The 19582-nt window shown below is 40.6% G+C and overlaps 1 protein-coding gene across 2 annotated transcripts in view; it reads right to left on the reverse strand.

The window, feature by feature from the left end:
- Positions 1 to 4324: 4324 nt before the first annotated feature.
- The window catches only part of FBN1 (fibrillin 1), a 252572-nt gene continuing 237314 nt past the window's right edge, over positions 4325 to 19582 (reverse strand). For both annotated transcript variants that reach the window (XM_079128081.1, XM_079128080.1), the window contains 6 exons: positions 16533 to 16649; positions 16148 to 16276; positions 15064 to 15183; positions 9921 to 10152; positions 6845 to 7019; positions 4325 to 5623 (listed from right to left, as the gene is read on the reverse strand). In XM_079128081.1, coding sequence (XP_078984207.1) covers positions 5234 to 5623; positions 6845 to 7019; positions 9921 to 10152; positions 15064 to 15183; positions 16148 to 16276; positions 16533 to 16649 — 1163 coding nt within the window. In that variant the 3' untranslated portion in view covers positions 4325 to 5233. The remainder of the gene's footprint in view (positions 5624 to 6844; positions 7020 to 9920; positions 10153 to 15063; positions 15184 to 16147; positions 16277 to 16532; positions 16650 to 19582) is intronic.

Genomic DNA, 19582 nt, shown 5'->3' on the forward strand with positions numbered 1-19582 from the left:
TATTTCACTTTCCCCAGTCTCACTCATTAAAACTTTCAACATGTATCCAGTGTCTACCGTGTGCCAGGCACTGAGCTGGGCAATGGAGGTATAGGACAAAGTAGGCCCAGTCCTCGCCTGCAAAGGCCTCTCATGGCGCAGGGGAGGAGGCAGTGAGCTACAGCGGCTATGATGAGTGTGGGGCAAGGGGAGAAGAAAGAGCGCTGAGAAGGGTGTGACACAATCTCTCCTTGGCTGCCTCTTGATTCCTGGAAGAGCAAAGGTAAGCCTAGATCTTGAAACACAAGTGTAATTTGTAGCTTTAATGGTTCCCTTTTGCTTCTGTATGTGGTAGTTTATTCATTCTTCTTTAGATCAGTGCAGTGAATCCAGTTGGAAGATCTCGGGTTTTTAGTCTCAGTTCAACCCCTTTAAGGCAAGAAACTTCAAATCTGTGCACAATGAGGATTATAAACTTCTAGGATCAAGGTGAGGATATGAGGGAGACATAGGTTATGTGTGCTTTTTAAATTATGAAGCTCTGTAGAGGAGTTAGATAGAGAAGAATATATAGAGTGGGTAATAGTCACTTTGTGGGAGTGTAGGGAAGGTTTTACTATTATCCCCAATTACTAGGCTCAGAACCATCGAGAAGGTACAACTGAGACTTGAGCACAGCTTTCTGACCTCAAGTGCTTTGCGGTCTCAGGACTTGTGATCAAGCCTCCTCAGAAAACCAGATTAAGATCTTTGTGAACTTTCTTTGCAGCTCACAGAAAGGACAATACTCTGTAAACTAAGTATCATAGACCCTGCACAGGGGTGAGGGGAAGAGGTGGAAAAAGCTTACAACTGAGAACATCTGCCCTTGAGAATGGTGCACTTGGCTTCCACGTCCTTTCCCAGCAGGTGTGAGCTTGCATGCATGGGTGGATATGCAGGTAGGCACAATCTGGAGCCACTATCTCCTGGGAAGCTGGTTCCATGGCCCATTGCTGCCCTACCTGGTGGTCCACACTTGCCTGTGAATAATCCGACCACAGCCAGTCTCCAAAACTGCAGGAAGCAGTAGGCCTCAGGGAGGAGCTTTCTGCCTCAGCTGAGGCCTGATCAGGGAACTGTATTAGAAAAATGCAGCACACACCTTGAAGGGGACCAAAGACATAAAGTCTGAAGAACACCTCATACTGATTTCATGTAGTTACAAAAATACACAGACACAAACCCAGTCCAGCCTGAGATTCTGATGTATCCAGGTCTCATTAATCTTCCCTGGCAGTTCTGGCCTTCTCTACAGCAGAGCTGTTGGGGACACCCAGAGCAGAGCTCACCATGTAGACACAACTACACAGGCCTGTGACCTGTTTCTGTCAATGTCTGGTAGGATGGATGAGATGTGTGATTATCATCAGGATGTTTTCAAATGTCTCCATTTCCAGGAGAAGAAAAAGTTTAATCATTTAGGTTTGATTTGATTCTCCCCAGGAGAGTATTTTACGGTGAAAAGGAAACAGACCTCCTCTTATTTCTGTAACTCACAGCACAGCTGCAAAGAGCACATCAGGTGGGACATGGAAGTCAGGCAGGAACTGCTGAATGCAGCAGCTGCTTTCTGCCTAATGTCTCCATCTCAGGATTGCTTGACTTTGAACCCTAACTCTGGATTTGAGAAATACTTAAGACGTTTTTGTGGCATCTACCTGACATTATAACCCTTCTCTGAGGGGCAAAGGGGGCATAGAGAGGGTAATACTGCATTCATTTATGAAATGGGAATATTCCCAGGAATGAAACATAACAATGAAGGAAGAGTAGCTAGCTGCAAATTACACCCACTTACCTTCTATGACTTTATTCAATTGAAAAGGATGTACCTTCCAGTGTCCAACTGTAAAAATGAAGTTGACATCAACTTGCAGAGGTCATAACTCAGGTTTGGATCAAGGACGTAAAACAGCCATGTCCTAAAAAGTTTTTATGATTTTCTTTGCAAAAAAAAAAAAAAAAAAAATTGGATTCATTAGTAGTTGAAATAACAAATTTTGTGATATTGCCAGGTTATGACAAAACTATGTCGGGTGTCAAATGTACAAGATCCTCATGTTTATTCAGACATTTGTAAGAATGTCAGAACCTTTAACTGAGACCCAATTCTGTAATGAATCCAGTCATGGATACATATGGGAATTTGCAAATTCAAATTCACAGCCTTCTTATTTTTTTCAAACTCTAAAGTCAAAATAATATTCAGAATCTTCCCATAATGCATACATGTTAGGCTCATACTGTGTTTCAAAAATTTTAACAAGATATTTGGTTTGCTTTTTTTCAAATTCTATCTAAAACTGGCAAAGAATTAATGATGTTCAACTATGCATGCAAGAACTAATCTTACTAGCAGTAGTGATTTTCTAACTTTAAAAACAATGTTCTTAAACTATTTAATAATTGCATTTTTAATATAGAACTATGTTAATTAATTAAAAACTACAATTAAACCCAGAATAGAGTATATTCTGCAGACAAAGCTAACTTGATTGCAGTCATTTTAAAATGCCTATAGTTTATAGATATATAACTTTTAAGTATATTAATATAGTATCAATCTAATTGTCCTTCAATTTGGCTCATCTAATTTATAAACGTGGTTTCTGAAGTTTAACAGTATTTGTAATGGCAAAGTCCAAAGCAATTTTGGCTGAGCAAAGCGCTATTTGTTGAACAAAAATGTGGTTGTTTGTGCAAGTTTAAACATCTCCCAAGGCCAGTTGAGTTCATTTCAACTCTACTTACAAAATAATTATTGGCAAATGAAATGGGCTAGGAAGAGACAAGATATTTTCAAGCTTCTGAGAGGTTCACAAAACCAAATTTTTGATTATTCAAAGTGAAATTAAAAGGTCACAGACAATTGAAAGGTACAGATTGAAATCTCAGGATTAAAAAGGATTTTGACAAGAGGAATATTTACAATGGAACAATGAGGAAAATGTTGTGTTACAGTCAGAAACATGGAAAATATGCTGTTCAAAATTGTTGGCTCTGGAATAAATAAAATCCAGACTTAGACTATTAAAAATATCAAAGTGATCCACTATGTGCCAACTCCATTTTCTTCTGTTGTTTGTTATAAAGAAAATCCATTATTGAATATAATACAGTTCTGGCTAAATTATAAAAGACATTTTCCATACGCAAACTATAGTTTACCATATGCTATATATTCTCTAAAAATTTTAATACACTTCTATCACAGAACATGGATGCAGAGTTAAAAGGAAATTTTGAGTCATATTTTAACCTCCTACTCAGGGCACAAATCCCTCCCACTCTAGTCATTCAACTCATTGTTATTAGCACCTATTATGAGAAAGGATTTTTTTTTTTTGATGGCAAATTAGTGATTAAAACAAAACAAAACAAAACAACAAACAAACCAACTTTCAAGATGGTCACGACCTGTTAGGTGGAAGAAAGTATCCTTGTCCAGCGGTTGTCATTAAGCCTAGACTGACACTCTTCTAGCTCGTGACAAGCTTCATAAGTAGGAAGGTGCATGTTAAACTGAGGTTTGCATCAACTTACCCAGTAATGCCTTCTGGAACAATATAGAAACATACCTATTCAATTTTCTTCAGCTTAACTCTTCAAAGAATTGAGAGGATTTTCCTGTGTCTTGTAGTTTTCCCCCTTTGAACAATAATCTTAATCTACCTTATTTTCACCACCATAGAATTGTTTTGCTGTCCTAAGGCATTTCAAAAACTATCTCATATCAACCAAATGAGCTTAACAGTTCCGTATTGCACTAAAATAAAACAGCATTTTCAAATTAGTACATTTAGAAACCAAGAGTTATAGCATTCAATTGGATTTGATTTGACATTAGTCTTTTGTAATCAGGCTAGCATTGACCAACAACAGATGTTTAGGGAAAAAAGATGGAACACCTAAATCTTGCCAACACTGGGTATGTGAGGGAAAGGGGCATAAATCTTCTCTAATGAAATTCGAGTGCTCTAAGACAATGACAACTTCATATTTGAAAGTACTTAAATCTGGGAGTTTAAAAGTCACAGGATTATGAGATCATGTTTCAGAAATGATGCAATCTAAATTTCTTACTAGTAAGTCAGGTTACTATGACCAGCACTCTGCCATCTTTAATGAATACAGTAAGGGACTAATTCACATGTGCTCATTTGTTCTTCTAGTGGTTATACATGTGGCACCTTTATTAACTATAAATAACAGACTCAGAATAACTTAAATCCAGGAGACTTTATTTAGCCTCCAGAAAGGCCCCTCCAACCCCAAATCCATGCAAGAACACAAAGCCAAGGGGTAAACTAAAAAAAAGAAGAGATTGTTTTATTGTGACATTTATGACATTGACCCCTTGCTGACAGGAATGACCTAGAGTAATTTTGGCATATTGCACGTGCTGCGACGAAGGGTGCACTGGTAATCCTCTGGCAGCTGAGGCCGGTTCCTGGTCCTTCCCAACCTCAGTGCACACGTGGGCCAGTCACGGAAATTCCATTACCACTTGGTGTAGACGTTTAACAAGTCTTTGGTCTTAATAAGCACCATTACAAACCCTCACATTAAGGGCATTATTATTCTAGTTTATAAATGTTTCAATGATAAAAAATAGCACGATTACAGTATACACACACTTAATTTACATAAAATGTATTATACTCATAACTGAGATAAGCTATTGAACTAACTTTGGTTGATTGAAATTAATGAAGTATTTGAACTGGATACTTGCAATTTGGTTTTCTAAGTTGTGTAAATATTACAGTGCATTTATAAATCTAGTTTGAAAATTTACTAGCACCAAATAGGTATGATAAATGGCCAATCTAGTATTTGGAGAAGCAAAGTTTCAAAATTTGAAGGAAAAAAAAAATAACAACAGAATAGTCCATCAAATGAAAGCACATTCCTGCCCACCTGCTGGGAGGGACACATGGGCCACCCCCAGTGGATATACAGGTCCCAGTTTTCAAGAATCAACACATGACAAGGTAGCTTAGCTACACATATGAGAAGCCTGAGAAAGTGGTTGTTCAAATAGGGTCACCGCCTGTACCTTGCTTTTGTAATACAAGAATAGTGCTTATTTATAAAAATTTACTTGGTGAAAGACTGTACCTATGATATGAAGATTCTGATGGGGGGAGGAATATAATTCTACCTATCTATAGTTGTTTTTCTTTTAATTATTTGGTCTCTGGATGGTGAATTAATGAAGCAAAATCTGAATTTTCATCTTCAGATTATCACCCAGTTCACCACTGAGGTAGTCTTTGTCATGTCTGTCTTCTAGCTGGTCAAGTTCTTTCTTTCTGTAAAGTGGAGTACTACTGATTTGTAACGAGTAGGTTCCAGCCACTGGCTTCTTCTTGGTAAAGTGGAGGTAGCTGATCCCTTCCTTTTGGTTGATTTTAAAGAAGCCATCTTCGTTTCCAGATTCAATCAAGTATCTGTTGTGATTCGTCAGAGTCGTAAGGGCTGGAAGAAGTTCTAGGATTCGGACCTTGTTACTGACGTGGGAAATATTGAAAGCAAAGGTGGCTGTCTTTTCAACATCCCAACTTGCAAGACTCACGTTGGCTTCTGTTTCAGACAGATCCTGGGGAGATATGATAATGTGCTAAATTCCACGTAAATATGCCATTTTGTTCTCATATTAAAGAAAAAGTGATTAAAATCTTACACTAATACAACTTTTTTGTCCATATCGTATATGTTGTGTTGAAAATGCACATTCATAAAGCACTTTGTTCAAACCACAAATGTGTTTAAATTAGCACGTATTAATAATACTAAAAACTGTTAAATTGAAGTCAGGAAGGAGGGCACTTATATTTGAAACCACTTGTATTTGGATGTTTCCTCATGCAGAGGGTCTCAAAGTATGGTTCCGGAATCAGCAGCAGCAGTGTCATCTGGGAATGTGTTAGATGTGCAAATGCTCAGCACCACCCAGACCTACTGAATCAGATTTCCCAGGCATGTCTCCCGGGCATTCCACTTTAAGAACCCTTCCAGGTGATTCAGAGGCATGCTCAAGTTTGAGAATTGCTGTTCTAAGAGATTATTTTCTTTCCAAAGACTAATCTCATTTCCCAAATCACAGCAGGTGGTTGCAGCGCTGATACTAAGAACCAGTCTCTTTTAATTTCGTTCACTGACGCAATTCCACCCCCTTCTCAGGACACACCTATGAACCTACTTCCTGACTGTGATGACCTGCTAATAGTCAATGCTTTTCACCTGGCTTCTTGCTTGCCTCTCTGGGACCACATGTGCTGGATTCTCCGGCCAGGAGCCAGAGGTCTGGGTGAATATCTGTGCATTTCCGAGTTGACTGAGAGGCTGCCGCAGCCGTAGGCAAAGAAAGCCAGGCTGCTTCAGCTCTGTGTTGTTCTTGTCTACAGTCCAAGTTCCCTCACACTCCACATGGTTCCTTTCAGTAGAGGAGCCTCTAGCTTTCGGAACTTGGCGTCCCTGTGTAGGGAGCACTATGTCACCTCGCTATTCTGCCCACTTGCTGTCCTGGATCTCAGGCCTTGTCCTTTCAGCAGACTTTGGGTGGGTGTTTGACTTTCTTTTTGGCCAGACAGAGGAAATGAGTAAGTATGTGAAAACCTTCGGATGGCCACTCCCGAAAAGAGCAAGAAACTTCAGAAAGCCCCACAGCCTCCTATAAAATGCAGCCCAGGGCTCAGGGAATGTCTGGATTTTATCCCTGGGGAGGTTTTTCACACTTTGGAGCATCCTTGGAGGAAACCACAGGAATCTGGGAGGGCTTTCCACAATAGGATACAGCAGGAGAAACCTTCTGACCTACCTTGATATTGGAGGCATCTGTTTCATTTGTACTTCTTCGTTTCCTGCCTCGCTTGGGGTAGCCATTGATCTTACACTCATAGCAAGCCTCTGGGGAAAGTGAATTGTCATCCATTTCACCGCTGACAGGTGCCTCCGAGCCTCCTCGGCCCATGCCCATTCCAGAAACACAATGCCTGCATCAAAAGGGGAGCATAATGGTTTTTCATTAAAACCAGGAGACTAGGGATGCAGTGTGAGAATTCTGGAGAAGCCTGGTCTAAGCACTAGTGACATTCAGACCTTGACTGTTTGTCCATTGGATGACCAGCTGGTGCTGGAAGGTCCTCTATGTTGGGTCTCTCATTCCCAGTCTTCTGAGTTTATTGATTTTTTTTCTACTACATCTCAAGACCCTGTTTTGCACAGTTATGCATCCCTTCATTTTCCAAACCTGCCAGGGTAGGCATTTTGCAGTACTTGTGTTGGGGAGGGGATACCAGAAGAGAACAGGGGATTGAAGGGAGACTAGGTTAGTTGGCAGGTTAAATAAGTCTTCTTTTGGTGAATCAGGCTCCATGCATGTGAGAAAGGTCTCCTCCCATCTTCACCTCCAGAAAACATCAAGGACTGGACAAGTGAGCCATGTGTGGGGCATCTTGCCTGGACACCATAGTTGTTCTTCATTCTGCATTCTGACTTTATTGTGGTCAGAGACTGTCAGTTCTCACTGCTACCTGCCCTGCTACTACTGCCCCCTGCTGGCGCGAGAAGGTGACTGCAAGTTCAGAGTGTTCCTTAGTTTTCTGTACCCCTGGGTTCCTTGTCCAGTTTCTTGGCCTCTTCCATTGCCAACACCACCCTTCCTCACTCAAGCTCCCCAGCAATCACTGCTATTTTTTGACCTCTCATTTTTGCTGATTACAGATAAGAAAGACCTAGGAAATAATTAAGGGTTGATTTAGTACTAAACTATGAAGATGAGCAACGTGTATTATATATACATAATACATAATGTACTCTCTCTATATATATATAATTAGTGTATGTATCAACATATAAAATTCATGAAGAATCAGAGCTTGCCCAACTGTGGGAAACTGTTTCAAGTCATTCAAAACCACTAGGGCCATTGGCTTTGACTCATGTGAAGCTGGATAAACAAACCCATGCCCAGGAGACATCTAGTTCAGCTGTTTTTCTTTGCGTTTCAGTTATCAAAGCCAAGTTACCGAGTGAAGCTTGCATGTTTCACAAGTACCTTGTTTTGTTATTCTGCTTACTATTTCAGCGGCCACTTGGAATGTGTATTTATCAGGCTCCCCTTTCCAAATGTGTTGAAACATTTGAATGATCCTAAAAAAATCTTTATTTTGGGGTAGAGTCCACTCTAGTGATTAGAAGCCAAAACCATTATAAAGGGTAGATTTTTACTAAGGCAGTTAAATGTAGACCAAATATTACTTATCTGTTTTTCTGTAATAGTTGACTTACTCCTTATAGCTCATTTTCCCTGTATGCCCCCAGGATTCAAATCACAATACCAATGAGTAGAATATTTGTTGTATTTCACAGTGATTTATAGGTTCCTACTATTTTCCACAGTCTTGCTCAAGTCCGACACATTTCCTTCCCTGTTTATCTTGCAATATGAAATAATAAAACAATAAAATGCTAGAAACAATAAAATGGATGAAATGATATATGCTCATTCTCATAATGATTAAGTTATTGGGAGGGAAATCCAAATATTCAGGCTTTGATTCTTTTCTCAGAACTTCTTTTCAGTGTTTTCATATCCCAAGAGCACCACTTATAAGAAGTGTGACTAAAATCCCACTGGCCAAAAGCCAGTTTGGAGTGTCACAATTTTTGCTGGGAAAAATGGTTCTGGCATCAAACTGTAAAGAATGAGTGGACTGAGAGTCAGACACCACCACCTGGGAATTTGTGTCCTGTTGCTGGCATCCTGTATGCTTTCCCAGGAAACATTCTTTTATCTTCAAGTTTATTCAGACCCACAATAAATCACTTGATGCTTGTGTGTCAAGGAATCCAAGACACTAAATCAATAATTTGGTATGAGTGTGTGTATGTGTGTGAATATGTAACTCTGTGGGTGCATGTGTGTGTGTGAGTGTGGAGAGGATAGATTTAGTGTCTGTGTGTACCTAACTGAAAAGTTGAAAATCACAACTCTTCACAGGATAGCTAAAACTAGATGGACACCCGAGTCAGATTAACTCAGCAGGAAAAAGATCTAAACTTTGAAAACTTACCCCTAAAGTGTAAAATCATTGAGTCAAATAGAAAAATGTCTTCCCCGCCCCCCCCCCCCCCCCCCCCCACACACACATATAATTTGGTGAGATGTTTTTTTCTTTTTATCTTAGAATGACATCTATTTAGTTAGTTCTGGGATTAAACCCAGGGTACTTTACCACCAAGTTACATTCCCAGCCCTTTTCTTTCCTCCTTTCCTTTGTTTTGCTTTGAGACAGGTTTTGCTAAGTTTCTCAGACTGTTCTCAAACTTGTGATCCTTCTGCTGCAGGTTTCTGAGTTATTGGAGTTATGGGCGTGTGCCACCATACCTGGCTTAAATTTGGTGAAATACCTTAATTACTTCAACTTAATACTTAATGCTCAGTTGATAATTTTTAATATAAATTCAAGTCTGAGGTGCAAAATATACTTTTAAAACCCTAAGAGACCCTTAGCAAAAAGTAATCTGTGTGACTTATCGCAGTGGGAACTGGACAAGAGGGCATCTGAAGCCAGGAGAAGATTCTGCCTGCCCCAGCACAAGGGTGGGCCAACAGTGGGCAGCCTGAGTCCACTGGGCTGTGGAGAGATGAATAACTTCCCAGCAAGATGTGAAGATCAAGAGAATGAGACTGAGAAGTCACACAGTGAGATATTTGCAAGACAGTTTCATTAATTTGATGTTCTAGGAATTTTCAGAAATCCAGATGCCCCCTTACAAATAAAATAACCTGAAACAACAAAAAGATGGTTCTCCTCTAGTAGGACAGGCAATTATGAGTTAAACATACTCATGTAGTATGAATAAGAGCGTTGTCAACCAGCCTTGCTTACCCTTGGCCTATTCGGAAGTAACCAGGTGGACAGCCACACAGGTAGCCACCCTCAGTATTGGAGCAGCCATAACTGCAGGGGGCCTGTGAGGAACCACATTCATTGATGTCTTGGCATCCCCCGCTGAACTGTTGGTACTGGAAGCCAGCAGGACACATGCACTTGTAGCTCCCCAGGGTGTTGTGACAGGAGGCTCCTCCGCAGATGTGGGCACTGAGGCACTCATTTTCATCTGCAATGAAAACAAGAGGACACGCATGTGTGACACTGACCAGAGATTTCTAATGAGGGGTCAGGGCCAGGCCACTGCGGCTGGGCACTGTCCTGTAGCTAAGCTCTCAGAAGGGGAAGGCAGGTAGAGGTAGCCAGGGTGGAGAGAAGAACAACAAAGCAAGATGTGGACATGGATGTGGCCTCTGCCATGTTGTGACTAAAAGTGGCAGATGAGGGCAAAATCCCTGGGTGGAGAGCACAGGAGGATGGCATGCTGACGACCAGCAGACCTCAGTTCTCACAGGAAACCCACACTAGTATGTTCCGCTTCACGTGAACATCCAGTAAGGAATATGGGGCTGGTTCACAGCTCAGATTAAGGGTCCAGGGATGGAAGGAAGGGGTTTTGCAGTTTTTGGTACCCTTGCTTCACAAATGCCCAGCAATGGGACAAATATCTCAAGAGCAGAGAAACCATGTCCCTGGATATTGCCCTTTCAGCCCTCCTTACACAGGATGTGCAGCCTTGGGAGGGCTATTATTCTGCACAAGGTGTCACCCCATTTGGACTTCTTTTTCAACAATCCGCAAAAGCCCCCAGGTGCTTGTTCTTGAGATGAATAGTGCCTTCTGGTACATCTGCTCCCATCTCTGAGTGGCACTCCCCACTACATCCCAACCAGCCTCCTTCCCAGAGTGTCTGAACCATGTCTAAAGTTAGGAGAGGCTGGAGGAGATTTAGTGCAGACTTCTCAAGCAACAACTGTGGGAAACCCACAAGAGAGAGAGTTGCTGCAGGACTGGCTACCCACAGGGACCTGCCAAGTCTAGTGGTAAGAAGTAGGAAAAAGAATCTAACTTTAAAAAATTCAACTCAAGGGAAGAAAACTGTGAATTTCTCATTACTTCCAATTTATACTGTTTGAAATCTCCAATACAGTTTTGTAGACCTGCCTTTGTAAGGCAGGTTGGAAACTTGCTGGTAAGACATTTCTTAATGGCCTCAGTCCATTTGCAAGCATATGTTCATTTGACCACAGGTAGATTGGCCTGCTCTTCACTTAGTGAATACCTGCTTCCGAAGGAAGCAAGAGGGGAAGGAAAAGAACATTATTAGATACCCACTGTCTAACAGATATGATACTAGGTGTTTCACACTCCCTACAGTTCTTCCTACAGTCCTGAGAGGTGGGAATCCTATTTCCTGGAGAAGGTGAGATTCAGAGAGCTTTTCCAGATCTCACAGCTGGAAGCAGCAAGGCTGAGATTCACAGGCAGGTGTTTCTGACTGTGAAAGGTGATTTTCTTCACATCACTACTGCTCTCAAGAAACTTGCTCACATTTAATTAAATTGGTGCTGCCTTTCTCCTATAATTAGCTTTACCTTCTTTGTCAAGGCATATTCATCTGTAAAGAAAAGAAAATATATCCCAACAAATCTATTTCTTCTTCTTCTTTTTTTTTTTTTTTTTTGAAGTTAGAACATAGGTAAGTAAAAGTGGTGGGGGCAGGGTGCTTGATGATATAGATGTATATTATTCACACACTTGTCTGCCCTCCTTTCCTCTTTCCCTCTGCCCCTCCAGCTATGGGTGGGTAAGCCTGACTTCATCTGTTTGAAGATCCTCTATATCCAAGGATCTGAAGTCCCCACCTAAGGCTACAGGTTTCTAAAACAGAAAGAGTGAAATGGGTCATTGTCTGTGTTCCTTTCCCCTTTATTTTAAATTAGGGATGAGGTGTGTGACGAGGCCAATGGAGACCATAGGCACCAAGCCCAATGTCAGATCCCAGAGCTGAGGGTGTTTCCTTGCGTAGGGACAAGTCCTGGTTGGCTGTCTTTTCCCTGCCCCTCCAGAGCATGCTCCCAGGAAGCTGCTCTGTGTGGAGTGTGTACAGTTCTGTTTCCTTGTCCTCCACTCTGGGTTGGGCTCAGCCATTTGTTTCTTGCTGGGACACTGACTAAAAAGCCAATAAGGTATTGGTGGACAAAGGGAAGACCTCTCAATGCAGAGCTTATTGAGTTGCATTCTGCTTTTGGCCAAAAGGCAGAAATAGGACCATTGGTTAGAAGTTATAGGGAGGGAAATTTCATTCCTTATAAAAAAGACATTTTCAAGTACTGAAGCTGTCTGTACCTAGATTGGGCTATCTGGGGAGAAAATAAGTGCCTTTCAAGGTGGTCTTCAAGCCAAACTGGAATGATGAGGAGTCTGGTGAGGGGTTTATATGTTAGGAAAGAGTTTAGACTAGATAATCTCTTAAATTCTTTTTAACTTGGAGCCTCTGTGTTATTGCAAACATTCATTCCGGTCAGGAACTCTCCTTCTTCCCTTTCAAAAATTTTCTATATTATTTTACTTTGTTTCCCTCCTAAGAATTTAATAAAGTGTAAATTAAATTTGCTGATCTGGGTCGGAGAGGTGTGATGGAGTGGAGTGCAGATTAAGATAAGAAGTCAGCAGATGTTCAGAGTTAACAGCTAGGAAATAGTGTGTCTGTGCACTCAACCTTTGTATCAATATACAAACTCCTCAGTTTGGTTAATGTGTTCTGCATTTTTCCAACCTTTTTCATCTCGTGTATCTGGGAGCAAATGAATCTGCAAGGAATTTTTCTACACTAAAATATTCATCTTATTCTTTCACTTGATATTTCAAATGTTAAAGGGTCTGTTCTTTTTACAAAAAAGAGATGATTATAATTTTATTGAAACAGCATTAGGGTCTCTGAAAACTACTTCACAAAAGTGAATCAACAACACCAGTTTGACCTCTAAAATTGGAGGTCAGCTCAGCCTATAAGTTAGCTGTGGTATTAGAGAGTACCAGCAGGAAAAACTCAAATGTCTGATCAGGTTTCTCTTAGTAATTCTGTCTAAAATTGGTTGACTCCAACTGCAAGCTGAAAATTTGGTATTTGCATTGAAATCAATGGTACCTTTCTCCAAACCCAGCCATTGGGATAGTGAACTGGAGGACAGACAGGAGTGAGGATCCAGGAGGGGTTGGTGCAACAGATCTGCTCTGTCCTGCATGGCTCTTGGGAAGCCATTCTAAGCCCAGGGCAGTGCTCATTCTGGAGAACTCTAATTCTTGAGATTTATGAGGTCAGTTTGCTTTTGGGGGGACATCAAGATCCCCAAACCTCTTCCTAACCAACTTATTCTTTCAGAACATCCAGCCAGGAGATGATCTTCATAGGACCAAAACAGACTCCCCAGGCAAGTAGGGCAAGGTCTAACCATCTCTAATATCCCTGGATTAAAGTCTTCCTCTTTTATGTTTTTTCCCATTGCTCCAATTTCATTAAAGTAACCTACATAATGAGAACAGACAGGCTCATATACTGGCTATCAAATCAATGAAGTTCACTCTGAAGTTTTGTGAACAATGTTAGAAACTGGTGATTCAAATCATAGACTCTCTGCCCCCAATCCTTAAACTGATAATGAACAAAGATGTTTTTATTAACTCCAGATAGCACAGAGAGTTGTGCAATCTAAACTCTTTCGCACTGGGGCCACATAGCCAACCCATATACCTCTGCAAAATTATCTTATACAGAATCAAACTAGATGAGAGACAATTTTAATAAGTGAAAACACACTAAATGTGTCAGGGTAAAGTGGAACATTTATCCAGGAAGCAATAATTCCTTGAGTTTTTGCTAAGGAGGGCTCTGTACTCAAGAATGTATCAGCTAAAACAGGTCACCCAAGCACCAAGCTTGCAGTGGTACTCCTAGATGCTTGCTGAATGAAAAGAAAAAGTGACTATGGTACTTGAAAGTTAAAGGCCTTGGGTTCCAGTTCCAGACATGTCACAAAAGAACAAAAGACATTCCTGTCCCTGAGCTTCTGGGTCTTCACTAGTTAAACAAAAGGGCTTGAGCTAGTCTGGTGTTCCTCGGATGTGTATTAAGAGTTATTTTCCCAAAGGACTTAAAATCAGCATACTACAGAGATACAGCCACATCAATGTTCATAGCTGCTCAATTCACAATAGCCAGGCTGTGGAACCAACCTAGATGTCCTTCAATTGATGAGTGGATAAAGAAACTGTGGTATATATATACAATGGAATATTACTCAGCCATAAAGAATGATAAAATTATGGCATTTGCAGGCAAATGGATGAAATTGGAGAATATCATGCTAAGTGAGGTAAGCCAATCTCAAAAAGCCAAAGGACGAATGATATCGCTAATAAGTGGAGGATGACACATAATCGGGGGGAGGGAAGGGTTAGTGTTAGAGTTAGAGTTAGGGTTAGGGAGGGGGGCAAGTATGGAGGAAGGAAGTACTGTATAGAGGGTAAAGAGGGGTGGGAGGGGTGGGGGGAAGGGATAAAATAATAGAATGAATCAAACAACAACAAAAAAAAAGAGTTATTTTCCCATGACACTGCGGAATCAAAGATTATATCATTTCAATTTAATGAGGGAGTCTTTGATCTCCCTTAATTAGCAAAAGAATTTAGCAATCCTGAAAAAATTCCATCTCTGCTGTTTGCTCTCTGCCTCAATGATGTGTACAGCTGAAAAGAACTACTTCTGAATCTTAGGCCAATGAGTCACCCCAAATAGCCTCTGGCTGACTGATATTTCAGTTAGAAGTAGAATTTGTTGACCCTTGATATGAAGAAAATGCAAGTGTTCTAGCAAGGCAGCAGAAAGGCAGGGGGTGTTGAGAGTCAAGGAATTATAAGGGCACTTCATTACAGATGCTCTCAAAGCATAGTTCATCATAATATTTTTTTCTTAGTTTTCTATTTTGCAAAGACTTACTCCCCTTTGGTTTCAATGAGGCTAGGGCAATTTGAAATGAGTACTTGTTGCTTCAATAACCAAATTAAGGTTTTCAGAAAGAGCCAAGTTTTTCTCATAGGAGTTGAGAGCAATGCACTGTAACGAGCAGAGGCTACTTGCCAACACACTGGTTCCACTGGTAGTGCTGGAGGTAGCCCTGGGGACAGCTGCACCTATAGCCTCCAATGATGTTCTGGCAGCCATGCTGGCAGCGGTGGTTGCCTTCACACTCATCCACGTCTGAAAAAGAAGCAGAGTCGACTTTAAGCCACATCAACACTGATCTCTATGCCACTTTCTGAAGCCACACGTATGACACATGTGGAGGTGAATGGCAAATCTAGTAAGAATCTGTCTCCTAAGAAATTATTCTACCACCCAAAACTTCTAGAATATCTACTCTGGAGCTTTTACTAGGTCTAAGAAGAAAAACATTCAGAGATTCCTAGTGAAGTCTACAAATAAAGATTATGTTGAAATTCATGCAAAGCTCAAAATATTCTGTGGGATAGCTCTAGACATTATTTGTGTTTCCTTATCTGCACTAGAATTAGAAGCCAAGTGGTGCCTATGCAAAAATAAAATCCTAAAAATGTCATTAAAATTTTTAATTACATATTAGAAGAGTTATTCCTTATATGGTTAGTCCACATGGGGAAATCCCTTTTGCACTGGACACAATAACCAGGAATCTAGCTATTTTTCTTGACTGAGTTATTCCCATTATATTACATTATTAACCGAGCAGAAAAGTCTTGTTATACCTAGGTAAAGTATGTTATATAATTGGGTGTGGTGGCACACACTTGTAATCCCAGTGGCTCAGGAGGCTGAGGCCAGAGGATCATGAGTTCAAAGCCAGTCTTAGCAAATTAATGAGACCCTAAGCAACTTAGTGAGACCTTGTCTCAAAATAAAATATATAAAGGGCTGGGGATGTGGCTCAGTTGTTGAGCACCCCTGGGTTCAATTCCTTATACAAAAAAAAGCATGTTCTTGACACAACCAAGCATGAGACTAAAGATGAATCTCTAAGGTATGGAACCCATACAAACCAGACAAAAGGTTTGCTATCTTCAGTTGGGTGTTACCCCTGAACTCAGCCCTGACATCTCATAGAAGATGATGATTGACCGTGTTGATAGTCACATATGCCACCTCCACAGGGGTCCACCAGCTGGACACAACTGAGGACTCCACCCACCTTCACAGCTGGCACCACTCTGGTCAAGCGAGAATCCCCGCTGGCATTCACAGGTAAAGCTTCCAGGAGTGTTCTGGCAAATGCCCTTAGAGCCGCACAGGTTGATGTCAGAGGTGCATTCGTTGTTATCTATGAGAAGCAGAGGCAGAAAACAGAGGATTAAAATTCCCCAAAGCGCTCTTTGTATTGTTTAAAAAGAAAGAGACAGACTGATTTAGAAAAGGTCAAATAAGGCCGATAACTTTTCATATATATGTATGTCCACATGCACACTCACATACTTTTCAATATTTTTGTTTTCTTATCCCAACAGCAGAGGGGATAGAAAATAACATCTTAAGCGAATAACTCCGAGTCACATGGGGCTTTTTTCTCTTCCACTTACCAATGCAGGCAGTGTGGTGCTGGGTAAATCCAGGAGGACATTTACATGTGAAGCCACCAATGGTGTTAACACACAGGAACTGGCAGTTGTGCTGCTTAGTTGCACACTCATCAAGATCTACAAGAATATGCAAGATGGCATTGGAGTTGAACTGACAACACAGGTACAGAGAAGCTACCCCTAGGTAGCAGCCCTAAGTTTTGATTTGTAAGTCTTAAATGACACTTGCCAGAACGCAACCACAGAAAATGGCTAGAAAGAACCCTGGGGACAAGACTTTGAAAGATAAAACAAGGTCTTGATTTAGATGAAAAAATAAATAAAAACAAATGAAAAATAAATAGCTCTTTGTATGATCCAAGGCTAACCCAATTCCCTTTAGTTTCAGCAATGTAGGAATTTTTCAACAAAGGAGTTTCAAATACATTCTAACATTTCAAACAAACTAAAAAGCAAAGGAAAAACTAATCCTGAAAAATTTCCAGAGCATTGAAAAGATGCATCTAAGTTGAAATATAAAAAGAAACGTTGAGGCTGGAAATTAGTTTGCTTAGCTTTTTTTCTGTTTGCTGTTTTTAAATCTACTCAAATGAAGTAGTTAAAAATTCTGACTTCTTTGGTTAGGGATTCTCCTTTGGATAAAACAAAATTGAGCAATCCAGAAGGAAATAAGGGAAAGGAAAAAACAAACAAAACAAAACAACTCACCCGATATGCTAAGAGCAATTTAGAAAAACGCTGCCTACAATATTTATTCAACATTATTTCTCATCTCAAAAAAAAGATCCTCCACTTATAACCAGGATTTTATCCTCATAGTCTTAACTTCTAGACTCATTTTTAGCTGCAAAAGTATTTAATAATATCAAGAGACATAAAGTGTGTTCTAGTTTTCAGTTGAATTTTAATGATTATTTTTAAATAGTTGTGTATTCAGATGTGCTTTGTCACAAATTCAGCCACCAAGCACCCACCTCACAGCGGACTGTTGGAACTGCAGATCAGTGCTAGGTTTGCTGGTGACTGCATCCACTCCACTGTGCTACCTCCTGGCTCGTGTGACATCTGGAATGGACCTAACCTGAGAGAACCTCCCTATGTTTGTCCCAGGGCTGACTTCCCTGACCCATGTTCAGGTCTCTCGCAGTGCACGGATCAGCCTCCCCTCTCTAGGGCCCTAGGAACCTTGCTAATGCATCATCACACATTCGCTGAAGCTCACCTGCACCAGGTGAGGGAGGCAACTCCATGATTTCTTACAACAATACAATTTCATAAATGTGAAACAATTGAGAACAGCAACACTCGCTGCTCTCACCTCTGAGAATGTCTTTTCCCTCTTTCCCTCCTCTTAACTGGACCCCACCCATCTCTTACAAGGGAGGTGCTGAACCCAAGTCCTTCTAGCCCCTTTCTTCCCAATTTCAGTGGGTTACATGTCTGTAACACTCATTTTGATTTTTAGTCATCTATGCCAAGTATGTGGAAAAATTTAAACTTCAGGAAGAAAAGGGGAGAAAGGGACTTATATTGTAAATGGATGTGTAAAAATCATATAATTGCTTTCTGCATTCCTAAGGCCATAAAGAGCTTTACTGATGCTTTTTTCCTTTGTGAAAGAACATAATGACCACGATGCATTTAATTTCCTTTTTTGAATCTCTTAATTGCTAGAAACTTTTGAGGATTTTGTGCTACCACAGGTTATGAAAATGTTGAGAATTTATTTTGTTACAGATAACATACACAATGAGAGGTATTCTTTTCCTGGAATTTGTTAAATTCCTGGGTAAAATTCTGGTTCTAAGTTGCAGCCTCACATTGCCTGGGACTCACTGATCCACAGAAGAATAAGTTCCATGTTTGAAAAGAACAAAACTAAGAGCAACTTTTTATTTAAGATGGTTAGAATTTTTAGTAGGTCTCTCAACTTCCTTTCCTAAAACTACAGGATTATATAGGATTTGTGCTGTACAGAAAAGTCTCAGGCAGTTGCCCTTCATTTCATTCCCTCTCATGCCTCTTAACTCTGCTTTTTGCAGACACGGGAAAGAGGTCAAGGGTCCATTTCCCACTGCTCTCTAGTCCCACTCTGCCCCCATCCGTTATTTTCCCTTACTTTTCTGTTTTCACCTTTAAAATTTCATGGGAAAATGCAATAACTCTTGTTCTACCATCAGGTCTACCTTTCTTTCTCCAAACCCCTTATTTCCCAAATGTATCCTTAAGAATAACTCATTTATGCCACTCGCTCAATATGGAGTTCTTATTGTTGAGGAAGATATTTACAGGAATAAATTTATACAAATAGAATTTACAAAGGTTAACTTCTAGTGGAGAATGGATTTCTGCCCAGAGTTGTGCTGTTTCTTATTCTGTATGATGTGTATGCCTCAGGTAAACTCCTAGAAGGCAGGAATGGTTTTATTTTGCAGACTAAAAGTCTGGACATGGTGTTTAATTGATTAGGCACAATGTCTTCTGGGATTACGGCACTGATTATTCTAAAGCTGGATTTTGCTGGACACCAAGACTGTATAGTTTTAGAATAAATAAGACAGCATAAGTACAAGAAATAGAAAGCAGAGAGGAGGTAAATCAATTAAGAATTGGCCTCATCACCCTCTGTACATGTATGATTACACGAATGGGATGAATCCACATCATGCACAACCATAGAAAGGAAATGATGTACCCTGTCTGTGTACAATGAATCAAAATGCAGTCTGTAAAAATAAAAAAAAATTTTTTTTAATTAAAAAATAAAATAAGAAAGAGTCGGCCTCAACAGAGCCCTGGAGTGTGGTTCCAGCCATCTCTGAGACTCATGAATGGCCCCTGGGATGACTGTGGGCATCCAGTGAGGATGGCCGCTGCCACTGCTGCTCTGCAGCCTCCCTCTCTCAAGGACCAACTTCCTACAGAGGTGCCAATTCCAGGGAAGCACCTCTTGCTTATAGAGCAGGGGTCTTTTGACTTGTCTACTGATTTCTCCCAGGCCCAAGGAACGTGATGGAGTGGCAGGTGAATGGGCAAGGAGATGGGGAAGG

Source organism: Sciurus vulgaris, assembly GCF_902686455.1.
Source record: "Sciurus vulgaris genome assembly, chromosome: 2".
Taxonomy (NCBI): Eukaryota; Metazoa; Chordata; class Mammalia; order Rodentia; family Sciuridae; genus Sciurus; species Sciurus vulgaris.